General features: G+C 44.1%; 1 protein-coding gene across 5 annotated transcripts in view; it reads right to left on the reverse strand.

The window, feature by feature from the left end:
* Window positions 1-22528, reverse strand: part of adarb1b (adenosine deaminase RNA specific B1b) — a 164779-nt gene that overhangs the window by 12478 nt on the left and 129773 nt on the right. For all 5 annotated transcript variants that reach the window (XM_031805487.1, XM_031805485.1, XM_031805486.1 and 2 more), the window contains 3 exons: window positions 9030-9104; window positions 3749-4674; window positions 264-378 (listed from right to left, as the gene is read on the reverse strand). In XM_031805487.1, the coding sequence (XP_031661347.1) occupies window positions 264-378; window positions 3749-4674; window positions 9030-9057 (1069 nt within the window). In that variant the 5' untranslated portion in view covers window positions 9058-9104. The remainder of the gene's footprint in view (window positions 1-263; window positions 379-3748; window positions 4675-9029; window positions 9105-22528) is intronic.

The raw sequence follows: 22528 nt of genomic DNA on the forward strand, positions 1-22528 counted from the left end.
AGGCTTACATAGCCAATGATAAACAGCAGCACCAGTCATGGACATGGACCCCACAAAAGGAAGATTTTGATGTGCACCCTGATTGACAGGTGATGGTAAGAAGATTAATTTCCTCCCATCTACACACATTAGCCTCCTGCTGACAGTATGGCTGGGGTTTTATGGCCTGTACAAATCTAGTGGTGTACTGTTCGGCGGACACAGCAACGCTCCGAGGGTGGAGAACGTCAAGTTTTCCCATTAGGCGGAGTGATAAAGCGTACCTGTTGTCATGACAACTCCCGCCAGGACTTTCCGTCGCGCGTGGGGCGAGGTGAAGTTGTCCGTCAGCTCGCTGAACTTGTCCACCACCAGGCGAGAGACGGCGTCGGCGAGAACCTGTAGAGGTGAGAGACGCAACACAACGAGCACAGGCTTCAGGTACAGGCTGCCTGTTTGGAAATAGTTTATCCTTCCCAAATCCTTAAACATCAAAGCTCTAACTTAAACCTAAGACCAGCATCTAGGGACAACTTCATCATATTCCACCACACGCACACATGCCAGTCAGCCATGTGGACTTACTAAGCAGAGTAGACATTATAGACCCTCAAGCACTAGTCGTCACCTGTCAGTGTATTCACATACACTATATACAAAAAAGTATGTGGAAACCTCTTGAATTAGTGGATTCGGCTTTGCTGACAGGTGTATAAAATCAAGCACGCAGCCATGCAATCTCCATAGACAGACATTATTGAAAACTTTCAGTGACTTTTAACGTGGCACCCACCGTCATAGGATGCCACCTTTCCAACAAGTCAGTTTAAAAAAAAATCTGCCCTGCTAGAGCTGCATCCTCTGTCCTTGGTTGCAACACTCAAATTCCAAACGTCAGCACAAGAACTGTTTGTTGGGAGCTTCATGAAATGGATTTCCATGGCCAAGCAGCATCACACAAGCCTAAGGCCACCATGCGCAATGCCAAGCATCGGCTGGAGCGGTGTAAAGCTCGCCGCCATTGGAGTCTAGAGCAGTGAAAAAGCGTTCTCTGAAGTGATGAATCACACGATCTGGCAGTCCGACAGACGAATCAGGTTTGGCAGATGACAGGAGAACGCTACCTGCCCCAATGCATAGTGCCAACTGTAAAGTTTGGTGGAGGAGGAATAAAGGTCTGGGGCTGGTTCGGGCTAGGCCCCTTAGTTCCGGTGGAAAATTGGAGGGGAAATCTTAACACTACAGCATGCAATTACATTCTGGACGATTCTGTGCTTCCAACCTTGTGGCAACAGTTTGGAGAAGGCCCTTTCCTCTTTCAGCATGACAATGCACCTGTGAACAAAACCAGGTCCATACATAAATGGTTTGTTGAGATCGATGTGGAAGAACTTGACTGGTCTGCACAGAGCCCTGACCTCAACCCCATCGAACACCTTTGGGATGAATTTGAAAGCCGACTGCGAGCCAGGCCTAATCAACATCAGTGCCCGACCTCACAAATGCTCTTGTAGCTGAATGGAAGCAAGTCCCTGCTTCAATGTTCCAACATCTAGTGGAAAGCCTTCTGAGAAGAGCGGAGGCTGTTTAGCAGCAAAAGGGGGGCCGACTCCATATTAATGCCCATGATTTTGGAATGAGATGTTCGACGAGCAGCTGTCTACATAGAATATTAAGAATATTAAGGATAGAAATGTGAGTTGTCCTCATTTGAGCCAAAAGTCTTATACAGTCGGCATATATGGAATCGAATCTCAGCAGGAACCTCGAATGGACTTAATGCATCTCTTTTCCTTGACAGTGGCCGTTCCTTTTGCTCGCTTTTATCCATTTACTAATACAGAGGAAAATGATTACTGCCAAGGAGAGGCGACGGCTGAATAGGCACAAATTAAAAAGATTAGTCCAAATATTACTTCCGCAGTACTTCAGAGTCACCCAGTTGGAGTGGGATAATTTGACTTCTGGGAATTGGTTGCAGGCAGCACTGAAACGCGTGGACGTCTGTGTTATCCGTCGTGGAACAAAACAGCCAGCCAAAAACAGTGAAACAATTCCATTCTGGCAATAAAAAAGTACTCTATCACTCATGTTTTCCTGATTTTCCAATTAGCCCCCGTCCATATGGAGCGACCGCTTCAGCTGGGCTGAAGGTACATTTAATAAATATTAACCGACAGAGAATTAATAGACCAATTAGCGGGTGCAGCATCGTTGACACGAGCTGCCCGGGTTGAAGGAAGCAGACCGATGACAAGTGGAGGGAGAGTAAAGAAAGAAAGTGGGGGGGGGAGACAATTGAAGCCGTTGACAGTGTGCCCCACAAGCTGCTTTCCTGTCCAGACGGCACTATCTCTGCACGCACTGGCACGACTTTGACAGTCACTTCTGTGATGAAAAATCACAAACCAATCCCCATCCTCACTCCCCAATTCATATAAAACTGAACCAGCGCTAGGATATTGACAGTCTTTGGAAAGGGAGACCTTCTTTGAGCACCTTTACGCCTGGGTTTACACTCCACCAAGCACTCCAAGTAGCAAAACTCAGTGTGGAGCCGAGCCCTCCGTGTGAAAGTCACAAAGTGGTTACGGAACACGCCTAGTGGAGTGCAAATCCAGCCTAAGGGAAGGAGTGGATCTAGATGCAATCTGACTTCCAGCCACAACACCCTAATAAACCGTTACTGAGCCCTAGCCCTAACCACGGTCGTCATATTACATTTGAAGCAAAATCACATTCGATATCGAAAGTGTTTCTCTTATACAAGACATCTTGTATACAAGACATCTTCAGAAACAGTGCTTTTATTTAGGCTAAACAAGTGATGCAAAACATGACTTAACTAAAATAATTGTATTTCAAGTTTCCTATGGAATTAACCCCAACTCTAAACTCTGAGAAGCCCTGACAGTGCTAAATAGGTCCCACATCTAGGTACAAAATAGCCTGGACAGCCAATATAGTTTTTTTCAACACAACAAAAAAAAAAGTGCGATGCTAAATAAGATAGAGATTTTATCTCAGCTGCCGATTAGGGGAGCCCAATTAGGAGATGTGTAAATAGATGTCTCACATGTATACACAACCGTTTCACCACTGAAGCACCGCACATTTTGATATCCTGTCTCATCTTGTATCATTCGTCGGGCCTGATCATTTCATCTACATTTTCAATGAATGTCAAATCCAGCAATGATTGGCAAGAGAACTGAACCTTCCAGTGGGGACTTTTCAAGATATGAGCTAGTAAAGGCATGCGACTGACACTGGGATTCTTTAGATTCGCTCGAACGCATTGCGATTAAAAAGGCTTTCAGATGTTGTCGTTTGTAATATCTAGAAAGGATATCTAACTGAAATCAACAAGAGAGGGATATTGTTAATTCCAGTAGTGAAAATACCTCTGTGTCCTCAGAGCTTTCAAACTACATAAGCCTATTGTACATTTTCCCAGTTTAAAGTATGACATAAGAACTATTCTCAAACACTGAAATTCTCAGCAGATTGCTTTCTTTGACCAAAACATATCCAGATATTCCTAAATGTGTAATGCACTCCCATTTAAAAAATCCCAAATCACAACAGTGTTTGAGAAAGCCTTGCATAAGTGTTTTGGCTTCTGGGGAAGCTCTGATGCCTTTGCTCGGTGCCTGAAAACATTAGATGTAGAGTGACTGCAGATTCTATGTTCTATGTCCTGTTTTTAAAGGGCCTTGACTGGCGGCAGATTTGGCTTGTTCAGAGGGACCTAGGTTTGGGAACTTACCTGGGGTAGGTGGAGCTGCAGTCCCTCTCTGGGGATGGGCTGTCGGGAGGGTGTCTGGTCCAGCTGCATGTTGAAGAGGGCTGAGAGGGCTGCCTGGGCGGCCCGGGCCTTGGCCAGCTTCTTGTTTCGTCCAGAGCCCTCAAACTGCTGTGAGTCCACCGACACCTGCATGACAAAGTTCTTGGCGTGGCTCTCACCGCTCTCCGACACAAAGTCGTACTTGAGGCCCGGCCGCAGCTCGTTGAGGATCATGACGGGATTCTTTCCGCTCGAGTTTGAGGTGAAGGAGGAGGGAGGGGGCAACGGTGCCTGGGCAAGGTTAGCACCTGGCGTGGAGGGCAGGGGATACTCTCCCAGCGAGTTTAAGGAGCCGCTGCCATTGGATCCCAGGTAAAAGGAGTCCTCGGGTGGTGCGGGCGTCTCAAACCCATTGAAGAGCATGTCTGGGAAGTCGGCCTGATCAGATGTGAAGTCCGTGTTGACTGTCAGTGTCCGGCCCATAGCCAGGTGCGCCTCGGAGGCGTTGGGGAACTGGACAAAGGAGCGCAGGGCCTTTTCTGCCGCATTCAGCTTGGCCTTCTTCTTAGTCGGACCTGAGCCCTCGAACAGTTGACCGTTGACCTCAACGGTCATGACAAACACGGGAGCATGAACCGGACCTGTTTGAGACAGCAGCTTATACTGTAGCCCCGGCTTGATTTCATTCAGCTGCATAAGTGCATTTTTTGGTAGAACCGGGCCCGGTGTTTTCTTACGCTTCTTGGCCCGGAACTTGGACAGCGTGTGGCCATTGTTGCCCTCCTCTAGGGGGCGCTTCCTGCTGCCCCCGCCACTGCCATTGGGGAGCTGCTCGCCTACAGCTGCCCCCTCTTTGGAGGAGACGTTGTCCAGGTTACGGTTTTCCTTAACGTCGGTGCTGCTCGAACCTGCGGTGCCCAGAAAGAGTAACTTACAACGCCTTCGTTGCAGGATCTTGTAAATGTAAAATTTATAGGTTCCTATATCACTCTTTGGAACTGACCTGGTGATGTGTGTTATCGTTATTTGGTAAGGCTTAACTGATAATGCATTTATAACCCAAAGGATCAAACATATATCTAAAAGGAAAATCCATTTAGAAATGACGTTTGAGAAAAATAGCCTGAAGCACATGTCATAAATATAAATTGTAATATTGATAGGACAGTACATTCTTGGATTTTATAACATGGCAAGAGGGATTTCATCTATACAATACATGCAATTATTACATCAATGGGGAAATCAGTGATGCGGAAATATTGTAAGAATCAGGCCAGCTTAACAACATAAACAGTGAGTTCCTCCCTCTACATAAGAGAGAACTATTTGCGTTTCCTGGCCTTTTTGTCAGGGAGGGTTTTGGTTAATATTTGTCAGTTTAGGGAGGGGTCAGGTGGGAAGATGTGGAAGAGTTGGGGTACGCACACACGCATATGCACACACTGATCTTTACCTTATGGGCAGATGTTATGACCTGTTCTTTCTGCCTTAATGATAGGTTGGCGCTATATCCTAGAGTGCTGAGCTAGTGCTTTAGTGCTCATAATAGTGGAATTGCAGCTGGAGAATATTGTAAGGAGCACACATCACCAGGTCCTGTTGGCAAAGTGGACGGAATGTTGGCAAAATTTTCATTTATAACATCCTCCAGCAAAGGCTTGATAGGTTACTCCTTTCGGAACTCAGGGGAGAGAGAACCGGCAGTGCAAATGAAAGGGTTTAGTTGGAGGATGGAGGGTGCAGGAAAGAGTGTGAGGTGGAGTTTGGGTATCATAAGATGCAGGCAGAAAGGAAAGAAAAGGAGGGAGAAAAAGGCCAACAAAGTCTGACGAGGATGGCAGGGTCCAACCTGAGATTTGGTGCCAGTATCAGAACGCTTTTAGATCCACTCATGTCATCTTTACACAACCTCATTTCTATGATATCTGTTACTTGCCTCTTGGTAACACAGAGCTCTACTTAAGAAAATCAAAGTATGAAACCAAAATATATTAAATTAATGTATTTTCAAACGAGATGAACTACATAAGAGGCTAAAGGTTTCTGAAATTGTGAGGCTCTGTTGGGGTTTCCGACGACTCCTGAACAACAACAGAATCCTTAGCTTCTGACAGGTGGCGAGGTGCACACTAAAATGCATCCCAGAAACAAGACAAAACATAGCAATCCTGCTCTCACGTGATTTCCAATTCTCTTCTATATATAGACTAATATATATCCTCCACTCGAAATGCAATGTGTCCACATATGTGCGTTAATATATGCAGTTGAAGTCGGAAGTTTACATACACCTTAGCCAAATACATGTATACTCTGTTTTTCACAATTCCTGACATTTAATCCTAGTATAAAATTCCCTGTCTTAGGTCAGTTAGGATCATCACTTTATTTTAAGAATGTGAAATGTCAGAAAAATAGTAGAGAGAATGATTTATTTCAGCTTTTATTTCTTTCATCACATTCCCAGTGGGTCAGAAGTTAACATACACTCAATTAGTATTTGGTGGCATTGCCTTAAAATTGTTTAACTTAAGTTGGGTGAATTGTGGCCCATTAAATTGGGTGAATTTTGTCCCATTCCTCCTGACAGAGCTGGTGTAAATGAGTCGGGTTTGTAGGCATCCTTGCTCAAACACACTTTGTCAGTTCTGCCCACACATTTTCTACAGGATTGAGGTCAGAGCTTTGTGATGGCCACTCCAATACCTTGACTTTGTTGTCCTTAAGTCATTTTGCCACAACTTTGGAAGTATGCTTGGGGTCATTGTCCATTTGGAAGACCCATTTGCGACCAAGCTTTAACTTCCTGACTGATGTCTTGAGATGTTGCTTCAATACATCCACATAATTTTCCTACCTCATGATGCCATCTATTTTGTGAAGTGCACCAGTCCCTCCTGCAGCAAAGCAGACCCACAACATGATGCTGCCACCCCCGTGCTTCACAGTTGGGATGGTGCTCTTCGGCTTGCAAGATTCCCCCTTTTACTTCCAAACATAACAATGGTCATTATGGCCAAAAAGTTATATTTTTGTTTCATCAGACCAGAGGACATTTCTCAAAAAAGTACAATCTTTGTCCACATGTGCAGGTTCAAACCGTAGTTTGGCTTTTAATGGCGGTTTTGGAGCAGTGGCTTCTTCCTTGCTGAGCGGCCTTTCAGGTTATGTCAATATAGGTCTCGTTTTACTGTGGATGTAGATACTTTTGTACCTGTTTCCTCCAGCATCTTCACAAGGTCCTTTGCTGTTGTTCTGGGATTGATTTGCACTTTTCGCACCAATGTACGTTCATCTCTAGGAGACAGAAGGCGTCTCCTTCCTGAGCGGTATGACGGCTGCTTGGTCCCATGGTGTTTATACTTGCGTACTATTGTTTGTACAGATGAAGGTGGTACCTTCAGGCATTTGGAAAGGTATACAGGAGGTATACAATTGTTTTTCTGAGGTCTTGGCTGATTTATTTTGATTTTCCCATGATGTCAAGCAAATAGGCACTGAGTTTGAAGGTAAGCCTTGATATACATCCACAGGTACACCTCCAAATGACTCAAATTATGTCAATTAGCCTATCAGAAGCATCTAAAGCCATGACATAATTTTCTTGAATTTTCCAAGCTGTTTAAAGGCACAGTCAGCTTAGTGTATGTAAACTTCTGACCCATTGGAATTGTGATAGTTACGAATTATAATTGAAATAATCTGTCTGTAAACAATTGTTGGAAAAATGACTTGTGCATGACGCACAAAGTAGATGTCCTAACCGACTTGCCAAAACTATAGTTTGTAAACAAGACATTTGTGGAGTGGTTGAAAAACGAGTTTTAATGACTCCAATCTAAGTGTATGCAAACTTCCGACTTCAACTATATATTAGTGTAACATGGATGTGTTTGAGTGGGAGGAGGTCTTGAAGTGGGGAGTATCATTGTCACATACAGAATACATACAGTACAGAATAATGGACTCTGGGGTAACCATGCACAAGCCAGGCAGGAAGGAATCTTAACAAGGGTGTGTGTGGGATGGTTGTGGAAACAAGTACAAAGAAGAATGACCAAAGGCATGAATACTGTAAAATGAAGAAGTGGCTTTTGCCATTTTCTAAAAAGAAGGGAATCTGATAGGAGCGGGTTGTGAAAATGATCACACGAAAATATAGCATGGAGAGGAGACATTCTCATCTATTTTGATGGATGGATTAATTTCAGAGAATTATTCAAAGAATTGTTCATAGTAAGATTGGCAGTGCTAAAAGGAGTGGTCATGGGATTACATGAAATTGCTGACTTAATGAGTCAATTAATATTTAATGACTTTTATTGCAGTATAGCTACAGAAGACTGAAGCGTCTCGTCGATTTCAGTGGAGTGCTTTCATAATCTTTTTAGGCTTATGCCTCTCTCAATGTACAGTATCCTGAATGTCAGTGAGAATATCCATGGGTATGTTTGGAACATTGTTTTTCAAACTGGCATGCAGCTGGTACGAATGTGAGCAAAGACTGAGTATACAAAAATAGATGAACTGCTCCTGGTGTTCCAAGTAAATTACACATTTCCATTGCTCAGAGAAATATTTCTGTGTACAGTAGCTATCTTGAACGTGTCTCACAAGTCTGGAGATAAATAGTGCAACAGCAGTTCCAGTATCAGAACTCCATGAAATGTTCCCCTCTGCCTTGAGTCAGTTGCTGGCGCTTTGGAAAAATGTCCCCTAAGAGTTGGATTGATATTGAACTTCATTGCATACCTGCTTATCAGGGGAAATCTAAATACGGAAACGGGCCGATTGTAATGAAGGATCTTAAGGTTACATTGTCAGAGGTCTTCAGTGTGAAACCGGTGAGTGACTACAATGGTAACCATCCATTTAATCATGGGATTAGGGCAGGCAGCCATTTTCTTCTGTCTGTTCAGAGTGGTGGGGATGTAGGGACAGACACTCAATTCATAGGCTTGGCTGCTGGAGCTCAGGGCTCAGATTCCTTCAAAAATGTCCAATTAAATTTGAATATGTGAGGGAGGCTGAAATGTTTTAAGGGTGTGCATAGAGCAATATAAGTTGAATCCAAGGACATTTATTAAAGTTTTTGTGGTGGGAATATCGAGTTCTGCAGTTTTGTATATGCACTGTGTGTGTGTCCTTCGTGTGTGTGTGTGTCCTTCGTATGTGTGTGTGTCTAGGCAGGGGATCAGCTAAGGGAACAAATGGACAGCCAGACAGACAATTTGACAAAGAGACAGACAGACAGACTCACTCATGTTCTCCTCTTCATCCACATCCATGGTGAAGAGTTTCTGCTGGGCCCGGGGCTGCCTAGCTCCGGCTCCACCTGAGAACAACGAGAGGAAGGGACGGTCAGTCAAACTCAACCTACTGTAGATGTCTCCACCACAACTAACACACGGGCCCATGTGCACACACAAACAAGTATAACTATAATAGAGGGGACCAAATGTTGGGGAAGTGTCAGGGTCTCTTCCCTACGGGCAAGGGCTGCTGAAAGTGTATAAAAATCGAAATATTCATATGTACACACACACACGCACACGCACACACACACACACACCCGGTGTGTTGAGATGAAAATGACACAGCCAGGTTAAGCTTACGGTGAGTGTATAAATATTCAGAGGTGGAAACTAATCTGGACGAGAGAGGAGAGGGGGCCCGGTGCTGACAGGTCGTAATAGTCGGGAGCAGTCTATTGTGACTTTAATATCCGTCCGATTAGACCTCATTTCCAGCTGCCTGCCGGGAGATATACAGCTATTGACATGGACAGGCCTTTTAGTTGGGCGTGACACACACAGCCATTTATCCTCCAGTAGAAAATGCACTACAGTACACAGACAGTTGTACAGTACAGCAAAGCCAATGGATTTCTAGCCGAGCAGAATTGGGTTCACGCACTTGGTATTTGTGCGAGATGGTTCTCCGCAGGTGAATGCAGCTTCTGGCAATCAGTCATCAAGGAAAGACCTGGAATCTATACACAGATCTTTACTGAGATCATACTGAAATCTTTATGTCACTGATCAAGAATACGCAGTAGAACGGAAGGGTGACCTGTGAGCACTAAATATCTCAAGAGGAACATGATCTACTATCAGCAGTCATTATTTATTTCATTCAAAAACGAAGAAAAACTAAAATTTCTGAACCTTTTAAATGAATTGACGTAGCATTTGTTATAAGGTTGTTTATTAACACATTTGATGATTTATTTTATTATATTAAATATATGACCAAAATATTACCACAAAGTTTACATCAGTAAAATTTGGAAACAACCTTCCAATTCCAGTCTTAAATGATGTGGTGTTGATCTTGAACATAGCCCAGATCCAGGCCCAGATATGAACATCTAAGGGAGTGGTTAGTTTGTCTCTGGTCTAGAAAACAATGCTCTTTGTTAATAATCACATTCTCTTATGGGATTTGTTTCCTTCTGAATCCTAGTTTGTTTTCCCCCCAGTCCAACAAGTTTTCCCCCAGTCCAACAAGTTTCCCCCCAGTCCAACAAGTTTCCCCCAGTCCAATGTGCTAGTTGTCAGTCTTGGGGCATCTATGTAACCTAAGGGGGAAATTCTGTGTACCATACACCATACATTTAGAACATGTGATCTTGCAGACATTGATTCAGCTTTGATCTAACTTTATTAAACAAGCACCGTTCACCCGAGTAGCCAGTTCTCCAAGAGTACAGTATAAAATATACAAATACGCAGAACCTTGCACAGACACAGGCCTTTAAAATAACTCCCAAGTAGTCAAGAGGTGAGTGGAACCGGAAACACACATATGCACATGATTGGCAGTCTAAGATCACGGTCACTCTGGAAACCACAGACAAGAACAGCTGAGAGACAAGAAAAGTGAAGCAGGTGTGCCGAAATCATGACGAACCCCGAGGAGAGAGAGCGAGCTGTGATGAAGTATGACAGGGAGAAGACTGTGCTGAATCTAGCTCTCTGCCTTGGTCCCATGCACCATTCCTCACAGCGGACGCTTTCTTAAGCTAAACTAAATGGCCTAATTAATCTTGGCTTATGGTGGGTGACAGCAAATGGGCTAGCACAAATATTACCCTATTAAAGACTCATATTCCGCCCCATAATTGAAAATGAAAGGGGGGGGGGATTAGTTGGGGGGGGGGGGGGGGGTTAGGTAGCCTAGCCAGGTAGCCTAGCCAAACTACAGCCACGTGTCCATCCTTCGTCCAATGATCCCCCTTGCTTCCTGCACCTCCCCACCATTTATTCTATTCCACTCGAAGGTCTAAGCGCTAAATGCCTGTTTGGATATTACAGGTTGGTAGATTTGCCCATTTAGGCTGGCTCGTGCACCCGCCGCTTTTGATTTGAGGTCGCGGAGCCGTCTCGCCTCTTGGCTCATGAATCGGTTAGCAGCCATGAGATCGGAGCCAATCTACGAGCGGTGCATCTACAGCGTTCACAAAAACCTGGCTGAGGGAAAGGGAGGATGAAATCCAGTGGTGAGTTAGGGCTGTGTGATCACCAAGGCAGAACCAGAAGCCTGTCTGGTCAGTGGTCATTGAGACTCACTAACTAATTAGTCAACCTGCAGATGATCTGAGGGAAACGTCTGTTAGGATATTCGCGGCGCCTCTTCATGCCTCAGTAGCCAGCTGAAGGTTGCCAGGCCAGGGTAGAAGTGTGCTCACTGGTCAGCTCGGCCCTGGATAGAGCCAGTACTGGCACAGCTGCTTTTTGTGTTTGGCCTTTGTGTTTGCCCACAGTCAAAGCACAGAGGCTGCATTTAACCAGCTGCTTTTCTTTCCGCTCCACACAGGTCAGCGGCTATTAAAGCCATTGAAATAGAGAGGGGTATCCTGACCAGGTCTCAACTCCCATACCAGATTTAAACAGCAACTGCCGTTAAAAAGCAACAAATCCCTTTGAAAATGGCCCATGTGGCATCAATATAAGTCAGAAGCAGTTATTCTAGTGTCAAAACTGATTACAAAGTGTAAATAGGATGAATTTGGTCCTAAAATTAGTCTTGTCTAAAATGGATGTTGGAACATCCATACAGCACAACGGGTAAATGAAGGTTGGGTTTTGATTTGATGATGTCCAATTGCTATTAACATGATGTGAACAGCTGCAGTGATTGGTCTCTATCCAATAGCATAGACAGTGAGATAGACCTGCCCAGCATCTCAGACTTTGTTTACACAAGACAACACGTCACACATTTTTTTACTTGAGAAATACTGCACCAAACAACCTTAGTTAGATGTAAAATTGCGCAACTAAAACATCCTCGGCAAAAAACACAAAATGAACTACAGATTTCTTAAGTTATCTTAGATTCATTCTGGGTATTTTGAAAAAGTGAAATGGGCTTCGGTGTCTACAGTGTCTCATGGGGGACACACATCATTAACCAAACGCGGAATCGGTCAGGAAACACACCTCCAAGACTGAAATCTTGTTTTTCTGATGAGCAACAAAAACACACACGTGCCAATCGGTGTGTTCAGTGGCTCTTTAAAGAGAGATTCCTTCCAAAGTTCTACAATTCAATGGAATGTTCTTTAGCATTCAAATTAGTGTCCGTGATTATCCTGTCATGTAAATGTTCCACTCTGGCTATGGAAAATAAGGGAGGAGAGTCATTGATGCAATAATTGACGACACAACTAGAACTATTGCCATAACAATTTAGGTAAAGAACAATGTTAAAGTCAGTGAAATACCCTTCAGTCTCAACGCTAAAGATGTGCGGCTGACCAAGTAGATCATTATGCAGTCGGGTTTGAGTTCTTGCGTTGCATTGTGCTCCTCTTTGTTTTAATCCTCATGCCCAAACGATACCCAATCCCACAAGTTGTGAATGTGGCTGGTTTCAGAAGTATTTCAGAGTGGATGGTTGGGCCAAGGGAGGGAGAGAAAAGATGAGAAAACTCAAATTCAATCTCGACAGCGTGAGGGACTGAGGGAAATAAGGTGTTTTGATTTGTCTTTCATCCTTCGCTTTCTCTGCGGTGGAGTGATAGCATGGCGCTTCCGTGGAGGGAGCCCCGGCCGCCTGAACAGACAAGAGGGTAAGGGGGATGGAGAAGAGGGGTGGGAGGGAGTGAGGGAAGAGAAATAGAAAATGCAATCCTATTCCCGGTAAAAGAGAATCATTATCTCTCCTAAAACAGCGAGTGCAGGACTGGCCTGTCGCTGATAGAAAGTGGGAGGCAAACAGTCCAGCCAAACACCGATGGAGGTTGAGTGATGGGGGATTGAGAGGAGGAGTAACTTAATAGGAAGAGAGCATGAAGGCTGAGGTTCATGAAAAGAAGTTAATTTCTGTCCGGTAAAACCAACTTCCTTCATACCTTAAGGCAACAGGCAAAGAGGTCCAACAAGTTTGCAATTCACATCTACAGTACCATCCATAATGGAAAAAGCTCAATGTATACATTTCTATGGGCATATTTACAGGAGAAAAAAAGGTCTGCAACCTGTAACCACAAAGCAGAACATTATTTACAGCCTTACAGGAGCATTGGCAGTGGCATAGGGGTAAATGGTCCAATGAAAGGGTGTTTTTTGATTGATCCACTGACAAGGTGATGGCTTGTGATTGGACTACTGACAATTTGATTGTTTTTTATTGGTCCAATGACAGGAAAGCTCAGGTCAGGGGCTCTCTCCATTGTAATTCACCCTAAATGGCTTGCTCTTTATTTTGATTGAGCAACGAGGCACATAGCACTTAGGTAACGCCACCTTTTACCTGGATTCCATCACCTCTCTATCTAACTGTAATTTCCTGTAGGCTAAATCAAAACAACCTTTCTGAGGAAAAAAAAACACAGAAGATAGAAGAAACTAGCAGAATTCTGACAAATGTCTCCAAACATAAGCCACTTTCAAAGATCCTGCTCTGCCACAGCTTTTTGTTGGAGAGGAGAATTCTTCTCTGAAGGCGGCAACGCTGTGTATTGATTTTAAGAAAGGCATTGGTGTTTATGGTTAGGTACAGTCGTGCAACGATTGTGCTTTTTTCGCAAATGCGCTTTTGTTAAATCATCCCCCAGCGTTGCATCGATTATATGCAACGCAGGACACACTAGATAAACTAGTAATATCATCAACCATGTGTAGTTAACTAGTGATTATGATTGATTGATTGTTTTTTATAAGATAAGTTTCATGCTAGCTAGCAACTTACCTGGGCTTCTACTGCCTTCACGTAACAGGCAGGAAATGAGAGGCAGGTGGTTAGAGCGTTGGACTAGTTAACCGTAAGGTTGCAAGATTGAATCCCAGAGCTGACAAGGTAAAAATCTGTCGTTCTGCCCCTGAACAAGGCAGTTAACCCACTGTTCCTAGGCCGTCATTGAAAATAAGAATGTGTTCTTAACTGACTTGCCTAGTTAAATAAAGGTGTATAATTATTATTTTTTTAAACGGCGTCCAAAAATACAGATTTCCGATTGTTATGAAAACTTGAAATCGGCCCTAATTAATCGGCCATTCCGATTAATCGGTCGACCTCTAGTATATAGCCTCGTTATTGTTATGTTTGTGTTTCTTTTTATTATTAGTTTATTTGATAATATTTTCTTAACTCTTCTTGAGCTCCATTGTTGGTTAAGGGCTTGTAAGTAAGCATTTCACGGTAAGGTCTACACTTGTTGTATTCGGTGTATGTGACAAATGAAGTTTGCTGCCTTTCACAGCTGTTCCCAGGTAGCTCCGCAGCAGAGAGAGACTTGATGACACCGCAGGGATCCTCTCTAACACACAGACAGAAGTGGTCTTTGGCAACTCTGGGACTATAAAATACTGAAACTATTTTTTGATTTCATATTTTTAATTAACTGGGCAAGTCATTTAAAAACAAATTCTTATTTTCAATGATGGCCTAGGAACAGTGGCTTAACTGCCTTGTCTTTATTTTTGGGGGCTTTTTAGCTTATCAGCTCGGGGATTTGATCTTGCAACCTTTCGGTTACTAGTCCAACGCTCTAACCACTAGGCTACCTGCCACCACAATCTGCAAACAAACATGCACACAAATGACAATGTTTACTGCACACCCGACCAGGCTAACGGAACAGGACCATGGACAGAGACACACCGATACAGACTGCTCTACACAAACGTATCACTACCACTTGTGAAAACCAGTAGAATACACTAGAGCACTATTCAATCCAAATCTCTATCGGTGAGTTTCCGGAAATAAGAGGAAACAACTTTCTTCCCACAAGAAATACATCCAAATGTGCGTTCTTACAGCAAAATAAAAATCTCAGGATAGAGGTTTGTGTTTTTAGAGCACCGCAATCAATGATTGAAATGCTTCTAGTACACAGTGAAGCGCTAAAAGCAGGAGGTCCGCTTAGAAGATATGGAGGTGAAGAGGATTAGACTGCCTTTTATTGTGTTCTAGACTTTAATATTAGACAGTGGGCAGTACATCACCAGGGTGCTGATGTGGAGGACTTGGAGGTGGATAGATGGGGAGAGAGAGAGAGAGAGACAGACACAGACAGAGTATCAATATGAATTTTTTATTTGATGGTTTTATGTGAGATTGCCTTTCAGAGGGGCGCTGGAGTGGCGGGTCAGGAGAGAGAGCAGGTTAGAATGGGAGTGAAAAATATGGTGCGGGCGCACACACACACACACACGCACACACACACACTTTTCTCTTATTAACACACACGCGCAACCTCTCCCTTTCAGTTTTATAAACTTTTCTCATGTGTTCTCATTCTAACATACATACACACACACACCCACACACACACACACACACCCTCTCTCTCTCCCTCCCCCCTCTGCTTTCCTTCAGGTGTAGTCATAAATCAGCCGAGCGCGGGGACATGAAATCCCCCAGCCTGGCAGGCTGGGCCAGTAAATGGCCCCTCGCTACCTCCCAGAGTCCATCAAGGCAAGGACGAGTGACCGACCGCCCAGCACCTGCTGACACACCGGGGACGATGACAGCCGCCACCCAGCTCCCCTTCCCTCCTGCCCACCTCACCTGTACCCAACCCTCACCTCCCCCTCATAACATCTCCTCACTTTTTTTTTTATAGACAAGATTTTCGCCCTCCCCCCTTCAATCCCTCCCTGTCCACGTCCAGCCCCCGCATCCATATACTCATTATTTGTCTGTCAGGCCAGCGGACCATTTAAGCTGTGAAATATGCGGATAGGTAGTGCTGAGCTGCTGGCAGAAGCCCTGGTAGCTAGCTGGTGGCTGAGCTGAGTGTTGATGCTCCGTCACCCTGGATGCTTCTGTAGCACAACTACACCTTTCTTTCCCATGCACAGACTAGAGCTTATCCACAGGATTCAAAATATACAGTAGATGGTTCCCTACTATAAAAAGCTTGACAAAGCAGTCAGATACTAGAGGCAGCATGACACAGCCTTGGGAGGATGGGAAGTACACTTCATCTAGGAGTTAAGGTCCCCTCCCCTGGAGGTCACAGACTAACAAGAGCCACTGGGAGTCATGATTGAATGAGCCAGTCAGTGAGGGGGGAAAGGGGGGGGGAATGAAAAGAGAGAGAGAGCGAGAATATGAACCCATATGAGGGGGAGAAAATAGAACGGTGAGAGCAGTGTGGAGCAGAAGACAAGGGAGGCTGACAGGAAGCAAGAGGAAGAAATGAGAGTGAAAATGAGAAGAGAGAGAGAAAAAAAGAAGAGAGAAAGTCGACTGTGATGAATGGCTATAGGAAAGAGGGAACAGGGTGACGGGGTGGTCTGTCACCAATGCTCTCAGAGGGCCTAACACAGACAGATAGGTGCAGTGGTCAGTGCATGCATTCCATTCCAATCCAGACCATATCATAACTCTCCAGCTCCTCTCTCCGAATTTATAGTTGCGGTTTGAGCCCATATAGTGTACTACTTTTGACCAGGAACTTTAGGGCTCTGTTTAAAACTAGTGTGCACTATATAATGAATATGGTGCCATTTGGGACATATCCCTGATGTTGATGGAGGATAGTTACAACAACAGATGCAAAAGACACAGAGTGCTTCTAAAAAAATATATTTTCAGGTCATTCCGGTTCAACAGCTGAACTGGACATTCAAGGGAATTTTGCAATTGAGTTTACATTTTACAATTACACTTTGGGATTGACTGGGAAGGAAATTAATTTGACCCCGATTGTAAGGCTGCGTGCACATCCGGTCCGGTCTCCTCAGTCCTTACTATGGCACCTGGAGCAGGTTAGAACTGGAGTGGAGAGACCCTACAGTCTGGGTCAAAAGCTTGATATCTGGAGTACTTGAAATTCAGGCTTCCTTTCTAAAACCACAGCTGGAGAGAGACAGACTGACAGAGAGAGAGTTAATAGCCTAAAATGAACCAACCGTTCAAAGAAATTAAGAAACTGTTGCACACTTCTAAAAATGCAATCCTTACAAAAAGGGGCTTTGGGTTAAGGTGGTGGACGTGGCAGGGGTAGCTGAATTTCAGAGAACATTTTAGAGGCCCCCATATTGGCGGTGTAGAGACATTTTTGCATTTTTAAGACAACTTCCTGCAATTTGACACATTTCTTTATGGATCTGAGAGAAATGTTTGCAGTTTTATAGCTAATTTCCAGCAATTCTACACTTTTTAGCATGTAGTTGAGATAAACATTTGCAGTTTCAAAGCTAATTTCCTGCAATTCTATGCATTTTGGCATGGCTAATGCTGTGTTCTTTTGCTCAAAATCTATAGTCCTAAATGTGTTGTTTTTGGAATGATCAATTCCCCATGACTCAAACTTTTATTTTGGTGATTGTCAGTTATCAAAGATGATGTTATTAAATAATATCCATGATCTTTTATACATACACTACCTGTCAAAGGTTTTAGAACACCTACTCATTCAAGGGTTGTTCTGTATGTTTACTATTTTCTACATTGTAGAATAATAGTGAAGACATAAAAACTATGAAATAACACATGGAATCATGCAGTAACCAAAAAAGTGTTAAACAAATCAAAATATATTTTATATTTGAGATTCTTCAAATAGCCAACCTTTGTCTTAATGACAGATTTGCAAACGCTTGGCATTCTGTGCCTTCTTAAAAGTTAATTTGTGGAATTTCTTTCCTTCTTAATGCGTTTGAGCCAATCAGTTGTGTTGTGACAACGTAGGGGGATATACAGAAGATAGCCCTATTTGGTAAAAGACCAAGTCCATATTATGGCAAGAACAGCTCAAATAAGCAAAGAGAAACAACCTTTGTTCCCATGTGCAGTTTCAAACCGTAGTCTGGCTTTTTATGGTGGTTTTGGAGAAGTGGCTTCTTCCTTGCTGAGCGGCCTTTCAGGTTATGTCGATATAGGACTCGTTTTACTGTGGATATAGATACTTTTGTACCTGTTTGCTCCAGCATCTTCACAAGGACCTTTGCTGTTGTTCTGGGATTGATTTGCACTTTTTGCACCAAAGTACATTCATCTCTAAGAGACAGAATGCGTCTCCTTTCTTATCGGTATGACAGCTGCGTGGTCCCATGGTGTTTATACTTGCGTACTATTGATAGATGAACGTGGTACCTCCAGGCGTTTGGAAATGGCTCCCAAGGATCCCCCCTGAGCTCTTGGCACTGAGTTTGAAGGTAGGCCTTGAAATACAACCACAGGTACACCTCCAATTAACTCAAATGATGTCAATTAGCCTATCAGAAGCTTCTAAAGCCATGACATAATTGTCTGGAATTTACCAAGCTGTTTAAAGGCACAGTCAACTTAGTGTATGTAAACTTCTGACTCACTGGAATTGTGATACAGTAGATTATAAGTTAATTGTTGGAAAAATTACTTGTATCATGCACAAAGTAGATGTCCTAACCGACTTGCCAAAACGATAGTTTGTTAACAAGACATTTGTGGAGTGGTTGAAAAACTAGCTTTAAAGACTCCAACCTAAGTGTATGTAAACTTCCGACTTCAACTGTATGTGATATTGGATAGGCATTAGGCAACGGCAATGTTTCTAGATTCTCTACAATGTATTTTCACATATCAAACCATGGCAGATCAGTGATTACTTTGAGAAGGAAAGGAAGTTTTTAATAATTAGATGTGAACCAGACAGGGCTTTTGTAATGTCCGAGCCCATCTTTTTTCTTTGCTGTCCAGTTTTTTTTCTGTCCTGTTTCCTGGTGGCGGTACCCAGGTAATGCACCATAATGGGGTACACGTGTGGGGCCACCAGCGGCTTAATGGACTGGGGTCCTCGCGGACAGGGAGGCCTTTCTTTTTGCCTGATTGAAACTGATGGGCCGGGGAATGGGAGGAGAGGAGCGTGGCCGCCTAACATCGCCCCTGCCGTGCCCCCTTCACAGACACACACCGTGCCTCCACACAAATCTCCATCTCAGACTCCATTATTCATTTGGTTTCTTTAATACTGTACCCCCACGCAAATCTCCATCTCAGACTCCATTATTCAATTTGATTTTTATAATGACCAATAACTGGTTGGAATTAGATTGCCAAGACCAATTTCACTTCAGTATGAGCAGACTTCTCCGTGTCTTTAGGAGTCTCTGTTACAAGCTCCGGGTGCCAGCTGGATATTCGGATCTTACTAAGTGTCCCATAGAGACGGAGCAGAAATGAATACCCCTCATCATTCTCAGTGATGTAAGGATTTTTAAAAAAAGGTTGAAAATTCAACACTGTAGCTACGTTTAGTTTTGCAACATTCCCATATGCAATAAGAGGATACCATAATTCAAACACGTGATGCACGGGACAGAAGTAATAGTTGACGGCAGAAAATAAACAGTACTGCAAATCCAAATCAAATCCAATCAAATTTTATTTGTCACATACACATGGTTAGCAGATGTTAATGCGAGTGTAGCGAAATGCTTGTGCTTCTAGTTCCGACAATGCAGTAATATCCAACAAGTAATCTAACCTAACAATTCCAAAACTACTACCTTATACACACAAGTGTAAGGGGATAAAGAATATATACATAAAGATATATGAATGAGTGATGGTACAGAGCGGCATAGGCAAGATACAGTAGATGGTATTGAGTGCAGTATATACATATGAGATGAGTATGTAAACAAAGTGGCATAGTTAAAGTGGCTAGTGATACATGTATTACATAAGGATGCAGTAGATGATAGAGAGTACAGTATATACGTATACATATGAGATGAATAATGTAGGGTATGTAAACATTATATTAGGTAGCATTGTTTAAAGTGGCTAGTGATATATTTTACATCATTTCCCATCAATTCCCATTATTAAAGTGGCTGGAGTTGAGTCAGTGTGTTGGCAGCAGCCACTCAATGTTAGTGGTGGCTGTTTAACAGTCTGATGGCCTTGAGATAGAAGCTGTTTTTCAGTCTCTCGGTCCCAGCTTTGATGCACCTGTACTGACCTCGCCTTCTGGATGATAGCGGGGTGAACAGGCAGTGGCTCGGGTGGTTGTTGTCCTTGATGATCTTTATGGCCTTCCTGTGACATCGGGTGGTGTAGGTGTCCTGGAGGACAGGTAGTTTGCCCCCGGTGATGCGTTGTGCAGACCTCACTACCCTCTGGAGAGCCTTACGGTTGTGGGTGGAACAGTTGCCGTACCAGGCGGTGATACAGCCCGACAGGATGCTCTCGATTGTGCATCTGTAGAAGTTTGTGAGTGCTTTTGGTGACAAGCCAAATTTCTTCAGCCTCCTGAGGTTGAAGAGGCGCTGCTGCGCCTTCTTCACGATGCTGTCTGTGTGGGTGGACCAATTCAGTTTGTCTGTGATGTGTACGCCGAGGAACTTAAAACTTACTACCCTCTCCACTACTGTTCCATCGATGTGGATAGGGGGGTGTTCCCTCTGCTGTTTCCTGAAGTCCACAATCATCTCCTTAGTTTTGTTGACATTGAGTGTGAGGTTATTTTCCTGACACCACACTCCGAGGGCCCTCACCTCCTCCCTGTAGGCCGTCTCGTCATTGTTGGTAATCAAGCCTACCACTGTTGTGTCGTCCGCAAACTTGATGATTGAGTTGGAGGCGTGCGTGGCCACGCAGTCGTGGGTGAACAGGGAGTACAGGAGAGGGCTCAGAACGCACCCTTGTGGGGCCCCAGTGTTGAGGATCAGCGGGGTGGAGATGTTGTTGCCTACCCTCACCACCTGGGGGCGGCCCATCAGGAAGTCCAGTACCCAGTTGCACAGGGCGGGGTCGAGACCCAGGGTCTCGAGCTTGATGACGAGCTTGGAGGGCACTATGGTGTTAAATGCCGAGCTGTAGTCGATGAACAGCATTCTCACATAGGTATTCCTCTTGTCCAGATGGGTTAGGGCAGTGTGCAGTGTGGTTGAGATTGCATCGTCTGTGGACCTATTTGGGCGGTAAGGAAATTGGAGTGGGTCTAGGATGTCAGGTAGGGTAGAGGTTATATGATCCTTGACTAGTCTCTCAAAGCACTTCATGATGACGGAAGTGTGTGCTACGGGGCGGTAGTCGTTTAGCTCAGTTACCTTAGCTTTCTTGGGAACAGGAACAATGGTGGCCCTCTTGAAGCATGTGGGAACAACAGACTGGGATAGGGATTGATTGAATATGTCCGTAAACACACCAGCCAGCTGGTCTACGCATGCTCTGAGGGCACGGCTGGGGATGCCGTCTGGGCCTGCAGCCTTGCGAGGGTTGACACGTTTAAATGTTTTCCTCACGTCGGCTGCAGTGAAGGAGAGTCCGCATGTTTTAGTTGCGGGCCGTGTCAGTGGCACTGTATTGTCCTCAAAGCGGGCAAAAAAGTTATTTAGTCTGCCTGGGAGCAAGACATCCTGGTCCGTGATGGGGCTGGTTTTCTTTTTGTAATCCGTGATTGACTGTAGACCCTGCCACATGCCTCTTGTGTTCTGAGCCGTTGAATTGAGATTCTACTTTGTATACTTTGTATACTATACTGACACTTAGCTTGTTTGATTGCCTTGCGGGGGGAATAGTTACACTGTTTGTATTCCGTCATGTTTCCGGTCACCTTTCCCTGATTAAAAGCAGTGGTTCGCGCTTTCAGTTTCACGCGAATGCTGCCATCAATCCACGGTTTCTGGTTTGGGAATGTTTGAATCGTTGCTATGGGAACAACATCTTCAACGCACGTTCTAATGAACTCGCTCACCGAATCAGCGTATTCGTCAATGTTGTTGTCTGATGCAATACGAAACATATCCCAGTCCACGTGATGGAAGCAGTCTTGGAGTGTGGAATCAGATTGGTCGTACCAGCGTTGAACAGACCTCAGCGCAGGAGCTTCTTGTTTTAGTTTCTGTCTGTAGGCAGGGATCAACAAAATGGAGTCGTGATCAGCTTTCCTGAAAGGAGAGCGGGGCAGGGCCTTATATGCGTCGCGGAAGTTGGAATAGCAATGATCCAAGGCATGATACCTCATAGGGATGCTTAGTCATCTGGCAAAACAGACATGGCTAAAATGTTGTCAGGTACCTCGCTCAAGAGGGAATAATGCAGTATCAATCACTCCCCCGCATTTGTGGACTTGGTGTATGCCTTAAAGATTACACACCTGGGCTGTGGTGTAAAGTATAATTTATTTATTTATTTTCACTTTTAAAAAAAAACTAGGCAAGTCAGTTAAGAACAAATTCTTATTTACAATGAAGGCTTACCAAAAGGCAAAAGGCCTCCTGCGGGGACGGGGGCCTGGGATTAAAAAATAATCATAAATACAATAGAAAAATTTGACAAAACACACATCACAAGCGAAACACAACACTA

Source organism: Oncorhynchus kisutch, linkage group LG26 (assembly GCF_002021735.2).
Source record: "Oncorhynchus kisutch isolate 150728-3 linkage group LG26, Okis_V2, whole genome shotgun sequence".
NCBI classification, from domain to species: Eukaryota; Metazoa; Chordata; class Actinopteri; order Salmoniformes; family Salmonidae; genus Oncorhynchus; species Oncorhynchus kisutch.